The sequence below is a fragment of the Meleagris gallopavo genome, chromosome 7, assembly GCF_000146605.3.
Source record: "Meleagris gallopavo isolate NT-WF06-2002-E0010 breed Aviagen turkey brand Nicholas breeding stock chromosome 7, Turkey_5.1, whole genome shotgun sequence".
In the NCBI taxonomy this organism is placed as follows: domain Eukaryota; kingdom Metazoa; phylum Chordata; class Aves; order Galliformes; family Phasianidae; genus Meleagris; species Meleagris gallopavo.
Window position 1 is genome coordinate 25,506,084 of NC_015017.2, and position 26,022 is coordinate 25,532,105.

General features: G+C 42.1%; 1 protein-coding gene across 1 annotated transcript in view; it reads right to left on the bottom strand.

The window, feature by feature from the left end:
* ADCY5 (adenylate cyclase 5) overlaps positions 1-26,022 on the bottom strand; it is a 56,847-nt gene that overhangs the window by 15,636 nt on the left and 15,189 nt on the right. Inside the window, exons 7-10 of the mRNA XM_019617404.2 lie at positions 14,674-14,696; positions 9,818-9,962; positions 8,516-8,613; positions 5,630-5,717 (exon numbers count right to left, since the gene is read on the bottom strand). Of these exons, the coding sequence (XP_019472949.1) occupies positions 5,630-5,717; positions 8,516-8,613; positions 9,818-9,962; positions 14,674-14,696 (354 nt within the window). The remainder of the gene's footprint in view (positions 1-5,629; positions 5,718-8,515; positions 8,614-9,817; positions 9,963-14,673; positions 14,697-26,022) is intronic.

Genomic DNA, 26,022 nt, shown 5'->3' on the forward strand with positions numbered 1-26,022 from the left:
ATGCTGCACAGGGGTCAGAGAACGGCTGATGGGATGACAGCTCTGGGACAAAGGCAGACAGGAACATGATGGACTTGTGGTGGAATTTGCTTATTCCTTCCCAATGGGGAACATTCTGCCTGATCTCAGTTTGTGAGCTGTGATAGCACTGTTCACAGGGCTGCCCTCATCCTGCTGGGAGAAGCAAACCACAAGCCTGTAATTGAAATAACAAGGAGCTGGAGCTTTTAAATCGTTGGATCCAACTTTTAAAAAAGCAGAAATGAAATTAAAAAAAAAAAAAAAAGAGAGGAAAGAAGAAAAGTGTTACATCCCTTTGATCAAGAAGCAATATTGCAGCACTTTGTGGTGCCATTTCAGCAACACAGTTAAAAAGCCTGGCCAGCCCTGTGCTCTGTTCCACCCTGGATGCAGAAACCAGCTGGCCTTGGCTCGTCTGCAGCACACACAGGGGGCTAAAAATAACCTCTGCTAAAGGCAATCCCTGCGCTTCCCTAAACAGCCCATCCCAGAGATTTGCTGTTATCAAAGCTGGAAGATTTCTTCTAATTGCCTTTTAACCATACACCTGCAGCACTCTTGGTTTCCAGGTGCTGCATTGCATCCTAGAAAGAAACAATCTCAGTATCAACCAGACCTCCTTACACTGCATAGTGCAAGACCAGAGACACTGAAACAAAGCCTTTCTCTTCCCATTGTCTTTTCTCAACACCACCAATCCAGAGCATGCTCAGGATCTCAGCAAGAGATGGGCACAGCGGATCCTCCATCACCCTGTGACTGGGGAGCACAGCCCTGCAGTGCCTGTCCCCTCCTGGCCGCTGCTCCAGGGACTCTGCTGAGGACTGCCAAAGTTTTCCAGAATCCAACTCCCCATACCCACACGCTGCATGAATAACCAAGCCACCAGAAGGTATTTTTAGAGACACAAAGAAGCTAGCGGCACAGCGACATGGCACTGCAATTTAACTATGACTAATGTTTCTATTAAAAGTCCTGCTTTTCCCTTTTATCCTTCACTCTTACATCTTTAGAGATGCAACGATTTGTCAGTGCATAGCTTCCCACGCAGCAACCCTACAATGTAATGACGAAGCAACTGAAGCACTGATTTGTTGGTGACTTTCACAGGAGGAAAAGAGAGGCCAACACAGAGTTTCCTCCAGGAGGGAGGAGAGGGCCAACGTCTGTTTGGGGTACTGACCAATTTGCACTGGATGAAAATGGACTGAAATCCATGGAAAGCTTATACAATCCCCGGGCTCAGGTGGTCGCTTTCTGTAATCTTTGGCAAATCAGGCACTAAGTAATGCTTAGGAATGCTTTGCTGTGAATCTTGGCTCAAGCCTCTGCTGCCAGCGATCCCAAAAAAAGCCTGACTTTGAACCAAGCCTGAGATATCAAGCAAAGCTATCAATGAAAGACACTTGAAGTTTAATGACAACATGTTGGATTTTAGGTTTCTTTTTTGTATTAATCTTGGTTCTCCTTACTTTACAAAATAGGGAAAACCTTAGGTCAGTAAACAAATGCAGCTGGAAAAAGTCCTGAGGAGCTAACAAATGCCAGAAGCCATAGGAGGTTAGGACTGCAATGGAGAGCACAGCAGCACAGCTGTGCTTCACATCTGAGCGGCCTCTGCCTGAGGAACAGCCTTCAGGAACACTGCACATGTGTAACCTCTCATTTTATAGGGGCAGTCACAGTGACCAGTAATGCTTGAGGTTTGGAAGACCTCTGTGGTAGAAACGGGGGACCTGTCCCAGCTCTGGCAGGTCAGCTCTGCTCCAGCAATGTTCCTTCCATAAAAGTAGCCACAAGTCAAGGATATAACAACTCCCAAAAAGAAAGAAAGAAAGAAAGAAAGAAAGAAAAGTGGATAGCTCTAACAAACTAAAATCCCTTCTGTCCTTATAAGAGAAGCAGAACAATCAAGATGTTATGGTACAGTGAAAATCTGCTCACTGTTGGTAGTTAGCCCACTGCTTTGTATTGTCCAGCACCCTCTGCTGCTCTTAATACCTCAAATCATGCCTAAATGAAGGACAGAACATGGGAGGGCCCAATGAAAGGGCACCTCCAAGAGTGTACGTGCATATCCTGAGAAACTGGGCTGAAGGATCTAACTCTGTGACTTGGGCAGCCTGGATTCACACTTGGGTTGCCACACAAGCTTGAGACTGCTTGTTAGCTCTCTTAAAATACCTGTGTCAAGAAAAATAATCCCAATGGGATAAAGTCAATTCCAGTTCATTCTTCACAGAAATGCGTAAGCGCTGCTGGAAGATGTAAGGTCCCTCAAGAGTCTCCAAAAGCATGCAGGTGCCAAATCACAGAATCATTAAGGTTGGAAAAGATCACTAAGATCATCCGGTCCAACTGTCAACCCATCACCACTATGCCCACTGTGAATGTGGACACAGAACACAGAAGAGGAAAGTAGGGCACTCAGTTCCAGGCGAAAGTCCTAATGGAACAAAGCAATAAATATAGTGCTATACTGAAAATGAACCACATCATCCATTCATTTGCATGACAAAAATAAGGCAAAATAAAATACAATAAATAAAAACTGTATTCTGCAGCAACAGCTGATTGCAGACAGGAAGGTAATATTTCTCCTTTCTATCTTCTTAAGATATGCTGTGGACATGGAAAACCACTTAGATAATTGCTGCTGTGTTGTGAGATGACAAGAAAATTGGAAGTCTTTAAGTTCTGAGTTTTCGATTTGTAATAAAAACCTTTGAGACATTTTGAAGTACGTTAAGATGATTCTGGAGTGAAAGACAATATCTCCAGGCAACTTGATGTTGTGAGTCCATTTATGTAACTTATTTCACAGAGATTTATTAGTCTATAAAAAAGTACAATTTTCAGAGGTACTTCTTTCTTAGCCTGAGAAGGAAAAAAATTAAATAAAAAGGAGCTTCTAGCCCAGTCTCAAGAGGCAGGGAAACAAGCATGCAAACTGTACCTATCCAAGGTGCAGTCTCAAAATCCTCTTTTTTGAGAGTAAGGGCTAACTTGAACTTTTTGCCATATGTGCTCCGAGGAACATGCAAGAAGTTGAATTTCATGCAGCAGTTTAGATATCAGGAGTTAAGGATTTTAAGAAGAAACACAAACTTGGTAAGTTAGTAGCAAAACAGATGTCTGACAGTGGAGTATTTGTGAAGAGACCATGGTTCTCATGACCTTAGACTCTACTGGGAGGGAACACAATCTCACGGTGGCCAAGTCTTCACAGAGTATCAAAGTGAAGAACTGGAACTCTCTTGTTTATTGCAGCAGAAGGAACTTGGAAAGTCAGACTCGCTGTGTTGGCAGGTCCAGGATCGACTCATAGTCCGTAGAGAATTTTATAGTAGAAGATAATAGTGACAGCAAAAGAAAATAAAACATGATCAAGTTGTCCTGAAAGAGCCTGCTGGCCACTGTCAAAGCCAGAGATGGAGAGGCCAAAACAGGGAAGGAAGGAAAAGAGACACTTATCATGTAACGGTACAGCAAACAGGCAGAAGTTATGCTTACACTGGTATCCTGGGGTGAACACCTGCTTTCCAACTTTGTGTGGAATTAACCACTGGTATGTAAAATACATGCCTTCCTATCCCACATCCAAGTGTGAAACGAAACAAATAGTGCTGACATCTCTGTGTCTTAAAATTTACTCCAAAGGGTCTGTAAAACTGCCTTCCTCACTTTTGCGTGTTGGTAAAAAGGCTTCATGAAGCAACATGCAACATAGTAATAAAATAATACCCCTTAACCAAGTGCTAGCTAAATATGTTGATTAAAAAATTCTGACCCGAAACACCAAAATCTTTAATGACAGAAGCATCAGACAGGTAGCTGACAAGCCAACCATACAGGAAATGCAGGAAATACCTGTCCCTAAACAAGTCATCTCATAATCAGATGTAAGCTGAGGCAATAAAAAGGGGTAATCAAAAAGCTACTGGAGCCAGAAGGCTCTGTTTTCAGGATTTGCAATTTGTACATGCAACACAATGGTCACATTGAATGTTAAACGTAATTACATTGTGGGTCTGGAGCAGAATGCTGAAAACACACTTTTGGAAATATTTCATAAAATCCCATTAAATTCTGATGTTTGTTTGAATTCACTTGGTTGCAGGCACCAACAAACAGACCTCCTTTACAGGAGCTTGGAAGGTCAAGGCAAAGAAAGCAAGACCGAACATCCTTTCAGGGTCAGAAGGATTGAAGAATGCCATGTGCCTTTTAAATTTATCATTAATTCAGATCAGTAATAATGAAGAAATCAAAAAGTCCCCAAACTAAAACCAAAACCTTTGAATTTGTCAGAAGAAGTGAGTATTGCCATCCATACCAAAGCTTGTAAAAGCCAGTGGGTGACAAACAGCCACGTTCTTTGAAATTCACGTGGTGGCAAGTCAATGAGCTTGAATCCTTCAGAGTTCTGAGTGTACCACTTCTCAGCTCAAGGGACACAAATCATCCCATAGCACTGTTATCTCTGACTTACACATCTCATTGCTGGTGAACAAGCAGGACCAATGAGACACTGCGCTTGACTCCCTTTAGAAATCTCATGAGCCCAAGGGAAGTCCCATGAGTTGTTAAATTCAAATTTAATCTAAGGCTTTCATTGAGAACAGTTCATAAGCTCTTATTAAACAAGAGGCAAAGCTTGATTCTGCAGATCTAGCTTTCAAAAACCAAAAAGAGGTGAAAGATGCAAGTCTGTCGAGCTCCCACCTTCAGCTGTTGAAAATGGAAAAGGGAAGATAACAAAAGGGAGTTAAATCATCTGCCTGACATAATCCATTACCTAACTGTCTTCTGCAGAAAAATTAATGCTCCTAAGTTATTTTCTGCTAAGTTCTGAGTAACAAAGCTCAGCTTGGATTGAGGTGCCTGAATCTGTATGATTTCCATGTTCAGATCCTGCTAGAATGGAAAGACCCCCAAAACAGCACATAAAGCCAACTAGCATCAGCAGTTTAATACAAATACCTTTGAGTGAAAAAGAAGAGCCTATCACCCTTCCAAAGCACTGACTGCCATTTTACCATGAAACGCCAAGAATAATTAGTATGACTTCAGATTTCACACAACAAATTTCTCTGCTTATCAGAAACAGTTGCAAGAATGAGCTCTATATACTCATCTGAGAATGGCTGATAAAGTTATATATGTTTATGGCTTTTACTTCCCCCCAGGACATTTTTCCTTGATGATATTTCACTTCTGATTATCTGCCTACCCAAACACGCATATGCAGCAGGGGACGGTGCACAGGCTGCTCTGCAGGAAGTTTGCAAGGAGGAAACGAGTGATCAGTGTTTTGTTCCACATTGGGAAATGTGATCTTCTTATATCAATATGAGAGTGCCTGCAGAGAGAGTGAGGACTTAATAGACATGCAGATCCACAGAGTGATTACTGCTTGCTGAGCTAAAGAGATGCCAACCCTAACATCTGTTTGCTGTTCATTCTGTCTTATCAAAGCTTTTTCTGTAACCCTTATCTCACAGTGTGGACAGGATGGCTAACAAAACATGCTCTGTTAGCTGAAGAAACAAGTTACTGATCCAGTTAGCTTCAGCAAAGGACTCTACAAAGAAAACACACTGCTTACCTTTACACAGGAGTAAATGATGGAAACGAACACCACCGTGGTCAAGATCAGAAAACAGGTCAGGTAAAAACCCAGCATAAATGTAGAGCTGAAAGCAAAGAGATTTATTTTTAATGCATACGATATAGAAAGCTACAGCTATGATCTCTAGACTATGACATTTGTACAAGCTATGACGCACCGCACAGGCTTTCCAATTAGGATAGCAGTAGGAGATGCAAGGTGCCTTGAATACCAACAGATAGGCTGCCATGTTTGAATTAGTCACATAGGCTGCAGAGAATGCTGCATCTTTTATAGCAATCACCTTCCTGCTGAGGTGACAGCACAGGGACTGAGAAATATCTCCTGTGCTTGAAGAGGTGATGGAACAATTTATTACAGAGGGTCAGCCCTGCTGGCTGCAGGCTGGAGACCCCAGGAAGGAGACCCAGCAGTGCTGTTGAGTGCATGTGAAATCCACAGGGAAGGCACATTTTATGTTAAGCTGATGAAACCCTTTTATCTGTGTCCCAGGTAGTGCTGGGAAACCTGGTGCTTTTCTGAGGAAACACACAAGGGAAAAGCTCAGTGGGGACAGCCCTGCCACGTCTGAGCTTTGTCCTGTGTGTGGAACAGGAGCAACCATGGCACAAGGATGGGGTAACAGCTCTAGCCTGGTCAGCTTGAGACATTCCTCTGCTTTCCCTGTTCCTCTCAACTTCGAAGTACAAACAGGACCTCAGGGCTAACTTTGTACTATGTATTTTTTATGTGTTTTGATCATGGAGATATTCGACAACAATTTTGTAGTGATTGGTCTCAGTATGAAAGGACAGGCCCCCTCCCAGGAGTTTGCCTTATTCATAATTTAAAGGAAGTACTCTTGCAACATGACATTAAGGCTAACCACACCAAAGCCAGCTGGTCTCTGTGTTCTCTCATGACTATTAGGATAATTGTACTTGCTAATTCACTGTTTGAACCTTTGTGAAATTCATTAAAGCGATTCCTCTTAATCATCACAAGTCACCATTGTCATTTTGTCTCTAGTGTCAGACTCAAATTCCACACTGTGTCTTTGATGAAGCTCTGATGGTGACACATACACACCTGTGGTTTTGGTTGCAGTTTAATTGTTACCTTCAACATAAGACCAAAGTTATGCAATTGAAATATGGTAAAAAACAACCCTAAAGTAGTGGGAAAATGCATCTGATACGCATTTAAACCATGAAATTTTATTTTAATTCAAATCAAATTATCTTTCAGACAGATCAGGCTACCTAAGGATGCTTAAAAACTTACCAGAAGTGCTAACCACCCCCTTCCAGGTCATGTGGAAGGGGACGGAGCAGTGTGACATTTATACCACACTGCCATAAGGGATTGGCTCCTGCAATACGAAAGAGTCAGCCATATGGTTGGTGCAGATCAGAAAGTGTCAAGTTGTCATTTCAGTGTTGAATGGGGTTTTATGGAGATAGCTTAGTGGCTGCTTAGAGAGTTTGATGAGAACCACAAAGTCTTGTAGAGAGCCTTTGCATGTGAGAGCTCAAAGGGGTAATATCCAGCCAGCAGATTCAAAGTGTCAGCCATTAGTAAGCGAGGCCAAGCTCTCTAAGAATATTTTGGCCATTAGCTACAGTGTGGTAATTGCTTGGATCTATCTGATTTCAGTTTTGAACCTCTAGTTTCCCAAAGCGGATCTGTCTATTTACATAATGCATTTGCACTGATGTTATTTCACTGATCTGATACTTCTGTGAGCAGAAGTGAACGTCCTCTTGCCTGGGAGAGCGAATGACCTCAAACAACACGCACTATTTCTATGACCTTCCAAACATCTCCTCTGAATGGTACAAACCAATCTCTACTCTGAAAAGAAGTGCAGTGTGAACAGACGTAGAAGCAGTTGTAATGACAAACAATAGCACTGGAACTCTCTATAAAAATTTTTTGTCTTCTTGTAATGAAGATGAATTTGGAGCATTGTTAGAGCTTCTGAGATCTTGTTCTTCAGATTAAAAATGACTAACTGTAAATTTATTTCCAACACAGCAGTGTTCAGTGAATGATATATTATTGTTACTAAATGAGAGCACAGGAAATACCAACATGTTTTAATTTCAAGGATTTTTTCATGAACTCTTTGAGAAGAAATACCATGTCTGCAGAGCTCACTGCTGGAAAAGATCCAGGGAGTTACACTGTTCCTTTCAGATGCAGAAACACACTGCAGTGGTTCAAAAGCTCTGTGCGCCACAGCCCAGAGGAGCTTATTCCACTTCAGTCCCTCTCTTGCCTGGGGAAAGAAATGACTGCATCCCTTAAACCCCGGGTAAGCTATCAAAGCTTAGGCATGTGTAGCCTTTTGTACTTTTCTTCTTCTTGCATGACTGCTCTGAATCCAGAAGAACAAATGCACAAGAGGTTAAACCTCACCTGTAAAGCAGACCCTAAAACCTCAGCACTCCAAGCAGTGAGACTGTGATGGGTTTTTCACCTCTCTGTTCTATTGCATCTAGATAAGGGGACGGACCAAACTCATGCTGTGAATGCACACTATGCCTCAATAGGCACAGTGAGCTTCCAGCTTGGTGATATTTGTTTTTCCACGGCCTTATAAATGTGCCAAATCAAATTTTGTAAGGTGGAGGTAAACGGTAAGAGAAATCGTGCGGGCAAAAATGAAAGACTCACATGCCAGTGAGGATGTTTAATATGCACTAGAAATGAGTGGAAACAATAAGCATCGCACATGACTCAAGAATGAATTATTTAAGGACTTTCTTTTCCCCTTGGTGCTCTGACTTCTCAAGAAAAAAAAACAACAAAGAAATGTAGGCCAGAATATTGGGGGGGGGAGCAGATAGAAGCAAAGGGGTGATAAGATACGATACTCACTGCGGCACAATTATGATCTGAACAAAGCAGATGAAGAGGAAGACTAGGGAGGCACAAGCCACATAGGCTCCGAATCTGTCATCCACCTGCTTGGAGTACTGCAAAAAAAGCAAAGTGTTACATTAGTGGAAAAATTGGCTGCTGCCTTCACCCAACCAACAAACACTTGTTTCTTGGCTTCCATTTAGGTTCTTGGAAAGAACTGTCAGTAAAAAAAGACCAAGACTACAAACTCTCCTGGTCCCTGGGCAAACTGTAAGGGTTCAAACCCTTACAATGTTCCAAAGACCAGGGAACAAATCAATACAGCTGGATGGAAAGAGGGTTCAAAGCCTGGTCCTTACATCAAAGGAACAGAAATGAGGATATGAGGGACCAGGATAATAGGTCACTATCATGAGACATGAACTTCTTTCATGGGAAGCTTCCTCCAACAAGGATGAATGTTGCTAATGAGAAAACCTTGGGGTTTTTTGCGCAGACAGCTTGGCTCACTCTAACAATAGTGCGAGGATGCTGTGGTTTTCACACAGTCACTCATTCCAACTACTTGTCAACATATCAGTCACATGGGAGCTGCATCCGATTCCCAAAGATGCTTTATTTAGCTTGAAGCATGGTTCTCAGTACAAACAGTCTCAATGTTTGAACCATGAAATGAAAGGTGCTGAGAACAGGTGAACTGCTAATTTCCTTAGCAGTTTTCAGCTATAAAATTGAAGAGAAGGAGTGAGGGTAAATTACATGCTTGTGCTTTTACTTGATCCCACACAGATTCACTGAATAGCTATAAATCCTGCAAAAGTCTGTTTTCACAGTAGGCTGCAATTCTTGTCATTGAAAGAGTATTTCTACATAAAACGAAATAAATAGTGCCAACTTAATTTCTGAAACCTTATCCATTAAATGGTGAGCTTAACATGGAAACTGCTCAAGTATCCCAAGGATCTGTGCTTGGATGAAAAAAAAAAAAAAAGGAAAAATATGACGTGGAATTTCTTTGGGCAATTAAAAACTGTATCTCACGTGGTACCCTTAATAGTAACTGGATTTAACTGGACTTAATGTTACAGTCCAGAGAAGATTTTGTCTCTATTTAATAGACAGAGAAATTGAAAAGATCTTTGCCTCACAGCACAAAGATATCTGAACATTATCAGCTATTCAGGACTCTTGGGTCTGCTACTCTCCTCTCCCAGATCTGTGTGAGTGAGAACTCTACCTGTTGCTTAAAATGGGTTCCCAAAGAAAGACTAATGAACCTTAGTAGCACTTATGGCTCCCTAGGTGGCAAGACATTACCTTTTTCTCCAGGTCAGGCTCCCTGAATGTTAAGAGAAACTTGCGCACGTGCTCAGAGCGTAATCGGTCAATACTTCTGGCATCAATGGCCCGGCCCAGAAACTCATCCACTTCATCTTCTGGGTTCATACTTTCCTGTGTATTCCTGAGGATGTGGGAAAAAAAAAAGGAAAAAAAAAAAAAAGGAACGTAAGAGGATAAGATAATTGCCTCCTCTTAACCACATTATCATCTGACTCTATAACAAACTGTGGGTTAATGGCATTTTGCTTATGACAACTTTGAGCTGGAAAACGGATTATGAGCTGAGAGGAAAATTAGACCAGCTGTACTGCTCACTGACAGCCTGCCAGTGAAAGGATTTCATTTATTTGCCTTTTTTTTTCTAAACGACCTCCATCAAGGACCTTTCTTGCTTTGGAGTCTCTTTACTGTGTTTCATCCTCACAACTAGGCTGTAGTTTCCCTCCACCAGACCTCAGACTTAGTCTTCCTTGCTCTACTATCAATGATCTATGTAACCAGCCATATTCACTGCTTTGCTATAATTGTGTCTATAATGATGTTGGGTATTTCAGGTTGGATATAAGGAAAAATTTCTTTGCAGAAAGAGTAGTTGGCATTGGAACAGGTTGTCCAGGGAAGTGGTGGAGTCATTGTCCCCAGGAGGTGTTAATGGAAAGGATAGATGTAGTACCTGAAGACATGGTTCAGTGGGCAATATTGGTGCTAAGTGGATGGTTGGACTGTAGATGATGATAGAGATCTTTCCCAACATTAATGATGTCTGCAAAAATTTCAGAACTTGAACAATTCTCCATTATTGAGAAAAAAATTGTTTACAGAACAAACCATTGACTAAAACAAATGTGGGGAAAAAATGTGGTCTGACACCCCACTGCTTCCCTCATGCAGTTTTTACGAGTAAGAGAAGCAGACAATATTTCCTGTTTACAAGATACTTAGTTCACTTGAGCTAGGAAGAAGGTAGCAAAAAACCCTCCCCATGATAAGTTAGATTCTGCTTTCCAAATATGTGGAAGAAGATTTTAAGATTGCTTATAATCTTTGTCGCCATTTTGTTTCTGGTGCTCATCTATGGCTTTCAAAAATATTAAAAAAAAAACACCAAAAAATTAATTGCCTTGAGGCAATTATGCAGTCAGGAAACCTGAAGCATCTCCCAAAAATCTCTTGTTGCTTCTTAAAATTTAGTCACTTGCTGATGCCACTTTAATGGTCTGCCTTAAAACTAGCCATGGGCAGAAATTAAAAGCTCATTCTGAAGTGCTGTTTTTCTGTTCTGTTTACATGATTGCCAAGGACATAGAAGTTGCACAGGGGTATATTCCAGTGGACAGCTATTTCTGCGTGCAAATCCCACGGTGGGAATGCAGCTTCCAGCTCATGTTGAGTGACCTTCACCTTTGGCACTCTGGAAAAAAGTCCCAGGCTCTGACCAGCAGGATGGGAAGCTGCAGTGCTTTCTGTTCTGGGTTTCATTTGCACTGCAGGACAGGGCACAATGCTCAAGGCTGCTGCTGGGCTTACTGGCAGGGTTGTGCTGTGAGCAGAGGCTGCTCAGCGCGGCCTACAAACCAGAACATGATGCTATGCTCAAGGTTAAAGGCCCCTTCTCAAAGGAAGGGCTTTTTGCTGGACATGGCAGGATCTTAGAGGCACCCCTGCTCTGCCATGTACCTCTCACCAAGAGAAAGGCAGACCAGTCTTATGGGCTCGTTGCCACCCCTCCTGCCCCTGGCCAGCCAGGACGCTCCAACATGTTGGTGTCCCTTCATGGCCATGTGGCAATGGCAGCTTGTCCACCTTGCCTCGGTGTCTCATTACTGCTTCACCCAATCAATAGTTCAGTAGGGTTGGAGAAAAAGAGCTGTTTTGATTTTTGGCCTGTAGTTATTTAGTTCCTTGACAGTCATGTATTCCTCTTTGAAACTATAACGAAGTTTTGTCCCTAGAAGGACAGGAAATTCGATTTATTTCTAGATGCTCCCTTGGAGGAAGCACATCTGCTTAAGCAATCAACAAGTGGCTGCTTATTTTTCACTCTGTCCTCACAAGTCTGTCTTCTGGACCCATAAAAAAGAGTAAGGAAATCATTATGGTTTGTATTTACACAATGTCTTCCAAGATCCTGCGAGTTATTTACACACGTGGGTCGTTCACATTTAGTCATTTCATACCACGTATGAGAGAGGCAATACATTTTCCTGCAGAACTGGAGCAAATGAGTCGGCTCAGCATCTTCGTGAACCTCAGTCACATTTCAACCTCCAGCTGAACAGCAACATTCAGGAGGATGCGAAGAGAGAAGCAAAATCAGCATAGGCTTTGGTCACGGCTGTCTCCAGTTCTATAACAGGTCATTGTACTGCGGAGGGCATTTCTCATACCACAACTTCTGTGGTTGCAGCTTATGTAGACATATTTCTGCAGTTTTTAGGTGACCTTGCAGGGATGTTCATTGCAAGGTAGCCACACTCGAGCAGACAGCAGGGAAGCCTGATCACCTGCACATACTCTGCTGCTGGGGTGGCTGCTCTGCATCCTTGCCTGTTGTACCCCTATTCATTACTGTACAGCAAGTCTGGGTACATCTGCATTAGTTCTAAGTTAAAAGAGCAAATGTTCTTGTGCTATGGAGAGCCCTGAAGGCAGTGCTCCTAAATCAGAGCTGAGCTACTGCCATGGAGTAATGAAATTCATATGTGGAAATGTGTATTCATATATTGATAGTGTGTGGGGGAAAAGCAGGGCTTTCAGGCCCCCACGAAACTTTCAGAAACACCTCTTAAAAGTGCTGTTGAGATCTGTACAAAATGCAGCCAAAAGAAAACTGTTACAAGGGACAGGAACAACACGAACAGAGCTGGGAGCAGCTTTTGCACTCCGCTTGTGCATGTGAAAGCTAGCAATTGACCCAGAGAAGTTCGCTTCAGAATAATCCAAAAACATTCTGCTTATTCAGTTACTTCCTGCAAACGAAGAGTGTGAGAGCGTGACCACTGCCAGAACTACATATATGCCATAACTGTAAATGCTTCATGCCTAGGTTCAATGACTACATCTTCACTCAGGCATGTGTCAGGTCTCGTTCTAAGAGATTCATGGTGCCTCATCTTTCCTCCTGGGAACGAGCTGTGCTTTTGCATGTGAAAGCACTGAACTGAGTGCTTGGTGTCTAATTTAAACAATGCCATCAATGCCATGAACATTTCCTGGCAGAGGTGGTTTATTTTTTTTTTTAGCCACATCTTTATCCCTGAATTAAACAGATTGCTGGATCAAGAGAATCTAAGGCAATTAGGAGATATTTTTTTTTTGTGTGGAGCAGGAGTGAAAAAAGCCTGCAATCTGTATAGTAAGAAAGGGGCACGCTGAATCAGCACTAGTAAATACAGAGTAATTCTTGCCAGCACTTAGCAGCTCAAGTAACCTTTTCAAACTGCAGGATGGAGGAGAGACATGACCGTCCTTGGAGTACCCACCTGTGGAGGAACCATTCCTCACTCACTGACTGACTCATCCATAGCCCAGCACCAAGGCAGGAGAATTTATGTTCTCTTATGTGAAACGTAAGGACAGACCCTATTTCATGAAGAATACTTAAAAATTTCTGTATTCCTCACAATTATTTTGTTGCAATCTGTTAGATCTTTTCCCTCCAAAATATATCCAGTATCAGTTGAGTACACAGCAGCCATGGACTCAAGACTCTCTCCAGATACCCTGCACCACAGTGAAACATCTCATGGTGCACAGAGGTAAATGTTATTAAAACAGAGTTTGCAGTGAAGAGCAAGAGGAGGAGAAGAAGATTCCAAGTACTGTCATGTCCAATCTTACCACATTCCTTTACTTCTAGGGAGTTGTACTCAGTGCTCAGCCATCATAACATGAATTTCCCTAACGGCACATTATTTAGGGCCCACAGAAGCATTCAGCTGCCCCAGCACACACAGATCTGCCAAGCCCTTATTGGCAGCCTGTGAAATGTGATAAAGAGCAATAGCAACACGTTTCAGGCATCAGTCTCCTCTACTGCCACCTGTTTTGCCCTGAGCAAGCTTACAATTAATGCCATTCAGTAGTTCTGAATAAGAAATACTTATAGACACCTTCACTACAAGAAATTTTCTAGTAATGTCCAGCTGTGGAAGTGAGAAAGGGACTATACTTTTTTTTCTTCCTCCAAAAGAGATTTTTTTACCACCAAATACCACTCATGTTTTATCATTATTTTTGCCATTAAAAAAAATTGTTAGATATGAAATAGATCAAAATGCTGCTCTAGCGTGTTTGCATTTCAGCACATGAAATTATGAATTCACCTTTTAAAATGAATTGTCATTTCTGAGTTTATTTTTGCATGTAGAAATTAGTACTATGTAGTAATTAGAAGTACATATATAAGAAGCACTCGGGAACTATATATGTCATTTAGACGTACATAATTTCTTCTTATTAGAAATGTTCAACACTGCTAGACACACTTTTAATGATGACTTTGTTCTTGGGATATCATCAAGACAGCAAATACTGAATAACACTGGGTGGGGTGGGGTGGGAAAGAGCAGCAAAATGTTTTAATTCCAAATGCCAGTTAGATCCAGACAAATCAATAAATGTTTTGAGACAGTGGCAGCTCTGATTGCACATCAGTCAACCCCATGTCCTTAGACTGGCTGTCCCTACAGGAGAAGTCACCGGGGGGTCCAGGCACTATTCTTGGCTGCTGGGCACTAATTTTTGTCATTTTTTACTATGAGAAGAAAAAAACAACCAACAACACAAAACCCACAAACGTAACAGCATATGACAGAAGAAAATTTGCTTACTTGTCCTTGGGGTCCTCAAAACCCTGTAAGAAAGGAAAAGGACACAAGGGTTAGGAAACAGGCAAATCTTAAGAACTCAAAGCATGCAGAGAACAACACTACAGAGGAGTTTTCGGAGCATTCACTGCTAGGTGCGGATGGAGAGCCTTACCAACCCACGGCAATGTTTGTGCTGCTGTGTCATCGGGCAGACAGAACAGTTTTAGAAAAACACATGCCTTCAGGTATAAATTTATGGAAATGGAGATAAGAGAAATGCTTCAGCTGACTGCTGGCACATATTACTTGAGATTCAAAACTCTGACTGCTAACATGGGACAACCACATAATTAATTCAGCACAGCTGTACCTCTTTATTTAAGCTGGGTCTTGACTAAGGGAGCCCAATGCATTTTGCTTTACATTTTTTCAGCAGGAACCCCATAAAAGTCTCCTGCCATCTCCTCTCACTGCATGCACACACAAAAAAATGTGTTTTCTTGAATAAGACTGCAGAAATTATAATTTGTGTAATAGCCAAATTGTTCACAATTCCTTTGGGGCCACCTGAACTGAGCGAGTGTGTATTCATGGTCACCATAGCCTAAGCGGCTAGAAAGCCTCAGAGAAAAACGTATGGAGGCACACTTCTATATGTTTAGCATTACCATACCTAACAGACCAAATACCATGAAAAAGGACATTTTGCATGGGATGAAACAAAATCTCTCCTCTGAAATCTTGGCTTGACTTTAACTGAAGTTAAGAGAAGTTGTATACTTGACAAGCAGGGTCACAGGCACAGGGTTTGTACCCTGTGTTCCAAAACATAAGAGAAATGTAGCTGGGAGATATGCAACATTGCTTTTGTTTTCCTCCCAGAGACCTCAGGCCAAAACCACTCAGAGCACATGAAGATGTTCCAGCTGCTGGACCTGCAGCTGCTCCCAGGTTGGGGGAGCAAACAGAGGCCTGCCTGATGCTGCATGACTACAAGGAAAAGCCTCTGGGCAACAGTTTTCGCACAGCTGTGTTGTGTGTCACCATCAGCAACAAGAACACGGACCAGATTCTAAAGGAGAACAGATTTTGCCCTTGTGATGAGTTAGCAATGTAGTGTTACAGCAATGGGCAGAAGCAAAACCAACACAGTGACCCTGGATGACACCAACTCAGCAAGTGGAAAAAAGAGGCCCTGGTCCCTCAGGTCAATAGGCAGGACTGTGATTCACAGAGAGCTATGTCCATTTTTATACCCTTCATTTCAAAGTAAAACCACACCTCAAAATAGAAACTGCAACTCCAACTTAAGCCATCTGAAATCCAGATGAAGGAAAGCTCTCAGTGCCATGTACTAACCACCAGTGGATTCAAGTGCAGTGGGAAGAAGGAAACAGTAATGTTGATTCAGTGTTAACATGTGCACTTGTCCAAGCCAAACAAAACATGTACTTTTCATTTCACATTAAACAGTGCTGAAGGGATCATTCAGCTTCTTGTTGTGTGGTTTTTTGTTTTTTCTTAATCATTCTACAGTTGTCAGGAATATCTGATTTATTTATTTATCCTCTAAGCAATGCTACAACTCAGTGCCAAGAATGAAAGCTCACTGATTAATCATGGAGACAAAATACTTAGTAATTTGTCTGGTGTCATAGCCAGTTAGGCTGGAAAAAATAAGAAAATCAGCTGAAGATGGATAGCTACCAGCCAACAAATGAGGGGGAGAGAACTGATGTGAAAACAGACAGTACTTGCTTATTAGATAGACATCAAGTTCACATTTTCTAGCTTATCCACGTGGGAAATGGATGACTGACTGCAACTGGAGCGTCTCCTAAAATGGTCTGATTTTCATGGACTGCTGAGAAACCATTCATCCTACTGATGTCCTGAAACCAAACACAGATTTCAGACTCCTGCCTTCCAGGTGTGCATGTTTGGGAATACAAGCCAACCGGTCAATTTACAAGAAAATCTCAGCAAACATATCCTCAGTAAAAGCCACAATACTTTAAGCATGAAAAAAAAAGTGAGCTGCATGTTTAGCTGTCATTGACCAGGGTGAACACTTCAGCTACACAGAACTAGATTCTCCCCTCCCTTTTTCCCTCAGCAAAAACATTGTAAATAAAGTCTCTAAAATAATACAGAATTAATTGATTTAGTTCTTCATTTTAAAATACTAGATTGTACTTGAAGCCCTACAAGTTATTCGTGTTGGCAGCTCAAACAAAATTAAAACCTCACAAAAAGCCTATTTCAGGTAAAGCAAAAAAGGAAATGATTATTCTATGTTCTTTCCCGAATCCTCATCTAACAATATCTAAATATTTAAGAGTGACTTGAACTCTAATTAGAGAGAATCAGCTTACAATTAAATGTAGTAGGAACCTCTCTGAGTTAAGCAAATCAAATGATTCACTTCAAATGTTCCCATTTCGTGAGAAAGATTCTTCAAGCAGAATTTCCAAAAATGGAATTGTTATGGAGAGAGGTCTGCAAGGTTATTTTAGGGAAAAAAAAAGTCCAAACCAAAAAAAACCCCAACAAAAAACCCATAGCTTCTTAGAAACCGATAGCATATAACAGGAGATCTTTCTCCTTTGCATTGAAACACTTTGCTAGGATTCAGACAATATACGTCTCAGAGATTTGTCTGTGACCAGAGATTTCTTCCCCTATTCACTAAAGCTTCAGCCTCTCAATTGCATGCCAAGAATACTTTTAAGCAGGGAGATGATCGTGTGCACAGTGTCATGCTGCTCACCCTCTTCAGGTTGGGAAGGAAATTTCCCCCTGGGCTCTGTCTAATGTGTTTTCAATTCCTCCCACTTTGTGGGCATGCTTGGTCCATTAGAATCATTTGAAAATGGTCACTTAAATTATTTCCTTCCCCTTGCACAAAGCTTGAGCACACTGGTCTTTTTTCTTTTCCACTGCTAGCAAACAGTTTTATTTCATGATGTCTTGGATGCTTTCCTCCAATTAAAGTCCCTTGGCTCAACATAGGTCTTGTAGGAATCTGAGCTACAGAGGTTTGGCTTCACTCCTAAGGACTAACACACTCATGGCCTAGGAGACAAATGACCACAAATCACAATTTCCTCACAGCATGCAAAGCAACACAGACACTGAGGCCAGCTCTCCTCCCCTGTTCACCTCTACTGAGATGAGCTCAGGGATCTCTGCATGGAGTCCCATCACGTGTGCACCAACACCTTCAGTTGAAGGAGCTCAACAGGAAGTGAGATAATGAGCGTTGCTGCTGCAAGCAGCCCTGATCTCTTCTGTCCATGCTGCAAGAGGCTGGGTAGCTGTGCTGGGCAGTGCAGTACCCAGCCTGTCTCGGTATGGAGCAGCTTTAGCTCCTCAAAGGTACACCAAGATTGGCATTTCTGCACACACATACACAGAGATCTGAGTACCCAGACAAAATAGCTGATAAAAAGCATGTGCCCACCATTTAGGAAAGAGTGAATAAGAGGGTAGGAAGAGAAGATGCCAATTCCTGGAGTAGAGTATATAAATCCCCTCTTGATTGCTCATGGACTTATGCCCAACAAGCTGAAGCAGTACCAATGGCTTAAAGAAAAGTCTGGGAAATGTCAGCAGGAATGAAAATGGCAAAAGTGGTGATGGCTACAGGAATCAGACAGAAATGAATTCACAGAAATTCAGGAATAGCTCCATAACCACGATGACGGAGCAGCCCTTGTTACAGTAAAAATTCTTTTTCTCTAGAAGGAAACCCAAGGCATGAAACTGGTCAGTGCTAAAGGACCTCATCAAATTCTTATTGAGGAACTATTTTAATATCCCTGATACTGGGATTTTTCCCTTTCCCCCAGGAGACTGCATTATTCTGCCATCAGCCTGCAAATGAAAAGGTAAAAGCATTTAAAAATTGCCTTGAGACTAAGAAAGTTCTCTCTCCAAATTGAGGAACATTAACCCAAATGTAGCTGTATCAGCTCCCTTACAGGCAATAGTACCCACTGATGAACTGCCTTGCTCTTTTTCTTTTCTAGATGGGATTCTTAAAAAAAAACAACCATGTATTATGGCAGGTCAGGTGGCTCTGAATTTACAAGCACTTACTTTTAATGACCATCCTCTGTGGGAACTGACGTGCAGGAGAAAAAAAAAGAGGGAATGTGATATTACTGAATCTGTCCCAAAAGCTTACAATTGTATGAGGGATATTTTATGGAAATCTATTGCACTAAAAGCTCATGTGACTGCTGCCTCTCTTCGTGACTTCTAAATTAACTAAGCTCTTTTCTTTGAAGATTAATACGGATTCCTTAAATAGAATGATAAAGAGTTTGTCAAAGCTGTGACAAGCTGACTGCTACACCATAATGCTTTGAATCAAGAACCATTAGAAATAATACTTCTAACTTTGAGAACATTAGCTGTAATTATTAACATATTGTAAATATGCAAAGAAAAGTGGAGTAGACTTTACACCCTTTTAGCTTTTCATCTAGCTCCAAAAACAAGATAATAGAGGAGCTGATGAGCTCTGTGACCTTTTTAATGACAACGTGCTTAGAATGCACAGATTCCACCTTAAAAGCTTTGCTGCCAACTCCAGTAAAGATTGCGAGGGCAAAAATGTCAGGGAAGCTAATTTTGCTTGCCCTTTGCTCGTGTCTAGCACAAAGACCCAAATGAATGGGACTTACATGAAATCTAAAGTACTGCGGACTTACGAATCAAGATGACAAAGTGAGGCTTGTAAGGGCTCACGCCAACTTGCAAAGATGTTCCACAGTAACAGAGATTATGAAGACATACATGGCAGAAAGTGGATGGAGTTAAAAACAAACCTGCTATGGCTCCACCACAAAACTAATTATTCACCTCCATTTATCAGGTTTTCAGTACTGTGTTACATTCTGCCTTTGTCTCTGTGGTCTCTCAGACAAGGCTAGGAAGGCAGATGCTATTAGGTATAAGAGCAGAAACAGGACTGAAGGACTTTCAAGCACTCGAGATAGAAATAATGTAATTTCTATACCAGACTCCAGAAAGTACAGGCACACAAATACACAGTCTGGTAGAAAGGGTATTTAACAAGAATCTAAGTGTAGAACAACAAACTGGCACAAAATTAGTTTACGAAACAGATCAGACCAGCGTGTCTGCTATAGCTGGAACACAGACTAACGAGTTCTGAAAAGGAAAGCTGAAGTGCTCCCTTTCTGCATCCCATCCCACTTAATAAAATAGACTTTCATTCCTCTGTACCGCTCACAGCTGGTGAAGCACTCTACTTTGTTCTGCTGAAAACGACTTGTTACGTGGCCTCTGTCAGACTGGACCAGACCAAAACCAAGGATTTATTTGGCTCATCAGATTTATACTATGTAGAACATATGCTGTTGCTTTTGAAATAGCTTTCCCACCTTAATTTTAATTCATTTCTGGCTTGGAACTCACTTCCAGAGGAAGGGCAGGTTGCTCACACTTTCCAGTTTTCTGAACTCTGAATCCAAATTTCTACATGTCAAAGCCACATCTGCAAGTGAAACAGTACGTGATTCTGTGCCTCACTTGTGAGCAGTCACCACAGCTCACATAACAGAAAAGACCCATTAACAGGTAGTGGTAGAAATACTCTGAACTGGTTCCTGGCTCCTTTATCTCTGTCCTTTCATCTCTACAATCTAAGTGATGATAAACAACACACTTCTACAGAAATTACTGTTGAACTAAACGGATGCACAGACGTAGACAGATGCAGACACTGAATCCAAATGCGACCTCCCTTAATTAGTCACCCACTGTCTCTAAAAATGGTTCTGGTGAGTGCCACAGCTTCACCTCTGATGTCAATGTGTGCTGAGCTGCCACTAATATCAGAGGAGGTGCTTCTTGCATAAAGAGAAACAGGCATCTTTATGTCTGTAGGCTTAGTTTAATCCTGCAAAAAGACTGTATGACTTTTTTAGTAGTGTCTTGATCCAATCTGCCTTTACCTGTATGACTACAGTTTACTCAAGAAAAGCATGTGATGGTTGAAAAATAATCAGTGCAGGACTTCCCTGCAAATACTAAACTCTAATTAGACTTCACACAAGCTGCTGTAGATCAGCTGTTGCTCTTATTTGTCTTTTAAAAATTTAATCAAGGTTGACTGCAAGCCCTGATCAACTGGAATGAAATTTAAGTTTGCAGACACAAAACTGTACAAAACCTCCAACAACTTGAGCAATGTACAGTGCTTAATATGGCTCCCACTCATTTATGTGAGATCACACAGAACATTTGAATCAGACAAATCCTCTTTTCAGAAGCACCAAAGCTGACAAAACTTGCTGTTTTGTCAAACAAATTGGCTTCAGAAAACCCAGACCAGGTTAGCAATTTCCTCCCAGGTCTGTAGCAGTGCCTCGGGGTTACAGCAGAATGGATTGCCTGAAAGTTTCTCCCTACTTGATTATGGGAATTTGGGGGATTCTGAATACTACAATGGCAGCAAAGATGTAGTGGGACAAATTCTCCATTGGGTGTCCTTGTCCAGCTCTGTTGACGTTAATGTTGCTATTATCAGATTTAGCAAGTGATTGCTGGAAAAGAGGATAATGGTGACCTCATGCTAAACAAAAACTTTTAGAAGGACGTTAAACCCTCTGTGCCTCATTCATGGAGAAAATCCTGATTCTCTTTGAAGAGGCTGCACTACTGATCGAAGAAAACTTGCCCACTGACTTTTATATTTTTAATCACTTCTGATGACAGTTGGATTAGATAATCTCAGAGGTCTTTTCCAACCTTAATGATTCTACTACTCTAATCACTGTAGCTGGCACAGAACCAGCTACAGCATTCATTCCTTCGATGCACCTGTTCCCTAATTTTCATTTCCAAGTAACAAGAAAATCTATTGTAAGGGTAAGCTGGGGACAACAAAGAGTAGAAGCAAATTGTATTTGTGATGCAACACACAGAGAAATGCTTGGTTTAAGATAGGGCAAATAGAACAAAGAATTATATTTTATGGTTGAAAGACTAGGCTTGTGGATGAGTGATGTTTCGTTAGAAAGCAAACACCGAACAGTATCAAACAGCAGACTGCATGGAGCAGTAGTGCCACAAGGCATCGGGCACTGCCACTTGAATAAGGACTTGTTCTTTACTGCCCCAGACATTCCCAGGATGCTTTTTTTTAACCTCGCTTCACATTTTTAACATCTGCATGCAGTCATGTTTCCCACACGTGTATAAACCCTATTCAATTTCACTTCTGGTTTACTTCATAACTAACACTGAGGTCATACGCAATTTCACTGCAGATTAAATGCTTCATTGCTCTCATGCAGGCTCATGGCAGAAACACACTCAGTCCGAAATCAGCATTGCAGATCTTCAGGGTTTCCTCTTTCTGTTCCTAAACTTCCTGATGTTAGATCATTCCAGCAGCTGAAAAAATAAAAGGAAATCTGCCCAACACCTACAACCAGGCTCAGGAATCACATTAGCCATTCTGCTCTTGTTGGGTTACAGGGACTCAGATGTACCTGTTCCCAGTGTGAATCTTCCCAATGGTATCAGTGGAAGACACTGAACTACCTGCCCATGAAAGCCAGTGCAAAATAGAATCATAAAATGGCTTTGGTTGGAATGGACCATAAAGATCATCTAGCTCCAACCTCCATGCCATGGGCTGATTGCTGCGCATCAGATCAGGCTGCCCAGGGCCCCACTCAACTTGGCCTTGAGTGCCCCCAGTAATGGGCACCCATAGCATTTCCAGGCAACCTATGAAATTTTTCACAGCTGTGAGATTTCTACCCTTTCAGATTTTTATGCAAGGGCTGAGACACCTGCCAGAAACGTGGGTATGACTGGCTTTTATCCAAAGAGAGAGAGATGCCTCAAAGTTTAGCATAGCTTAGACTGGAAACTTCATAAAACATTTAAAGATATTTTCTATTCTTTATGCTCTATAAATTCTCCTAATACGGATTTTTTTTTTTTTAAGAGTATTGCTTCTATATTTGTAAAATGTTTTAAGATGACCCTCCAGACTGAAAAGCCCTGAGGGAAACAAACAAAATGTTTTCAGGAACAGCAGGAGTTCTACAAGCTCCTTACATAGCCCAATCCTTGTATCTACAAGCTTTTTTTTTGGATCTTCCCAGCAGCAAATTAAGATGACTATTTTTCAACCTGCTCTTTGCAGACATGGGGAACAATTTACCGTGATACCCTGTCCTTACAAGCCTTCATATATCTGAAGACTTTGTTCTTACTCAATGTCCTCCTCTCTAGACTAAACAAACCTAATGTCTCAGCCCTTCCTCACAGGTCATACTGCTGAAACTCTCCTCATTTGTAATTCTCTCCACTGGACTATCTCCAGTTCATCCACTTTCTCCTAAAGGATTGTAATCCCAAACTGGACATGTTTTCCAGCTAACTAACACTGAATAGAATCATTTGTCATCTAGAACAGCCCTGCCATGTTGGAAGGTATCAGTGTTTGCTTTTTAGTTGTTGATTACAGTGAAGTTCTTTCACTGTAGAATCTACTACAATCTTCTTTTTTTTTTCTTCCTTTTTTCCATAGTTTTGTTTTGCTGATGAGAACTGATGCACAAGCATTATTTCCAGAAGTCTAAAATTCATCAATATTTATAGAAACAATCTCATATCTGTACTGGGAAAAGCAAAGTCTTTCTCAGTGTATAAATATTTTTCTAGCTATAAATACACCTGTGTTCTCAGATGCTTTGAAGTCAGTTTGTTTTTATTCTTTTGCAATTAAAAAACAGACCAAAGAAACAGTGGGGAACACCAGGCTGGTGTAGGGGACTGTGGGAGCTCTGCTCCTCCACGTGCACCACGAACAGAGCAGAGACTCAGGGCAGGGTGGGAGGGGTTGGCACCATTGTGACCCCAGCTGCCTCATGCATAGCTAAGCTAGGGTAGGACTAGGGGAATAATTCCAGAATGTTTTAGACTGTTGCTGCATGGACACGTGTTTGGGATTTTGTGTTATTTATATGAGTCTACAAGTGCCTGGATAAACTCCCATGTGCCTGGGGAACAGCTGAAGGCAGCTGGGCCCAACCAAGGCTAAGCTCCAACCACAACACAAGCTGATGGCCGGGTGCTGCCCCACCAGCCCTGCTGCACCTCTACCTGGATGTGATGCTGTGCCCCCATGCCCACACATGGCAGCACTGAAATGCTGTGACAGAAGGAGGAGGAAAGGAAGAAGCCTGCAGCTGCCTTTGATATGAATCTGTCTCATCCAGGACTACTACTAATAAATCCTCAGAGTACAGACGGCTTGCCTGAGCCAGCGTTCAAAGGCAAGAAAGAAAGCCAAAATAATTTTGTTTACTTTTAAATAAAACAGATCCCTCACAAAAATGCTATTCAGGGAACTTTAATATTATCTTTTGGGGAAGTCTATGTAGTGCTGCAAAAAACGGTCTCTGTTTTTCCTGAAAATACGGTTGTCATAATGCAATGAGTTCTAAGTCCTGTGTCTAAAATGTATGTCCCCTATAACAATCCATATTACCCAACATACAAATGTATTTATAGCTAGATCAACTGTGCTTTTGCCCTTCTACTCTATGTGAGGTTTCTGGCCTCACTGAGCTTGCAGGTTTCTCAGCAAGTTTGCTGACGACACCAAGCTGAGTGGTACGGTTGACACGGTGGAAGGAAGGGATGTCATTCAGAGGGACCTCAACAGACTTGAAGGATGGGCCTGGGTGAACCTAATGAGATTCAACACAGCAAAGTGCAAGGTTTTGCACTTGGGCCGGAGGAATCCCCGGCATCCATTCAGACTGGAAGGAGCAGTCCTTGAGAGCAGCCCTGCAGAGAAGGACCTGGGGGTCCTGATGGATGAAAAACTTAACATGAGCCAGCAGTGTGCTCTTGCAACTCGGAAAGCAAATGGTATCCTGGGCTCCATCAAAAGAGGGGTAGCCAGCAGGGACAGGGAGGTGATTGTCCCTCTCTACTCTGCTCTTGTGAGGCCCCATCTGGATTACTGTGTCCAGGTCTGGAGCCCCCAGTACAAGAAAGACAGAGCTGTTGGAGAAGGTCCAGAGGAGAGCCACAAAGATGATCAGGGGACTGGAGCACCTCCCTTACGAAGACAGGCTGAGGGAGCTGGACTTGTTCAGCCTGGAGAAAAGAAGGCTGCGGGGTGACCTCATTGCAGCCTTTCAGTACCTAAAGGGAGCCTACAAACAGGAGGGAAACCAACTCTTTGAAAGGGTAGATAACAGCAGGACAAGGGGAAATGGTTTTAAAGTTGGAAGGGAGGGAAGATTTAGATTGAATGTCAGGGGGAAGTTCTTTACAGAGAGAGTGGTGAGGTGCTGGAACAGGCTGCCCAAAGAGGACGTGGATGCCCCATCCCTGGAGATGTTCAAGGCCAGGTTGGATGGGGCCCTGGGCAACCTGGTCTATTATTAAATGTGGAGGTTGGTGGCCCTGCATGTGGCAGGGTGTTGGAGATTCATGATCCTTGAGATCCCTTCCAACCCTAGCCATTCTGTGATTCTGTGATATCTATATGTAAGGAAACTGCACATCATTGCAACATCACCCTGCTCCAGGCAGAGTGCTAGCTTGTGATCCCTGTTACAAACACCTGTTTTGACATTACAGGGCTAAGGGACTTCAGGTTTTAACAAGCAAAGCGGCACTGCCTGCAGAGAAAAGACTACAGATAATTACATACAGGAGGGCTGGGGAAAGGTGGGTGACGTGAACAAAGAGCACATCTTGAGGAGCTTTGAAAGCTGGTGCAGCTTACCGAGATCAATGGCATGTCATCCCAGAGGAGTGCTGAAAAAGCCTTTGTAGATCTGCCCCCCTTTTGTCTGTCTGCACTTTGTATTTCTAAGCAGGCAGCATGCAGACTGTGTGCACTGTGCGTGCCTTTAAGCACACGTAGCTTAAAGTAACACGGCATCAGAGGTGGCATACAAATGAAGTACTGTGCAAAGATAGGTGATGCAAAGCAATGCGTAGTTAGATCAGAAGCTAACGCAAGGAATTGATTTTACGATCTGATCAATAAGATGTCCATCTAGCAGACATTAAGATGGTTCCAGTCCACAGAAGGCAGCATGTTTTTGTTCAGACTAAAGCACCTCAGAGATACAGCAGAGGGAAGTACTGTTAATAATGATTTAAAAAAAAATTGATTCCCCAAGAACAACATAAAGCCTAGTAAAAAATAAGTAACGTTATATCTGAAAGATGTTTAACCTGGCTTTCAGAAAATAGCATGGCACATGAAACACAGACATCAGCCTCTCAAAAGAGAGCTTGCTACAGGAGGCAGCACAGAAACAGATCGAGTGGAGAAGATTTTCTAAGCAG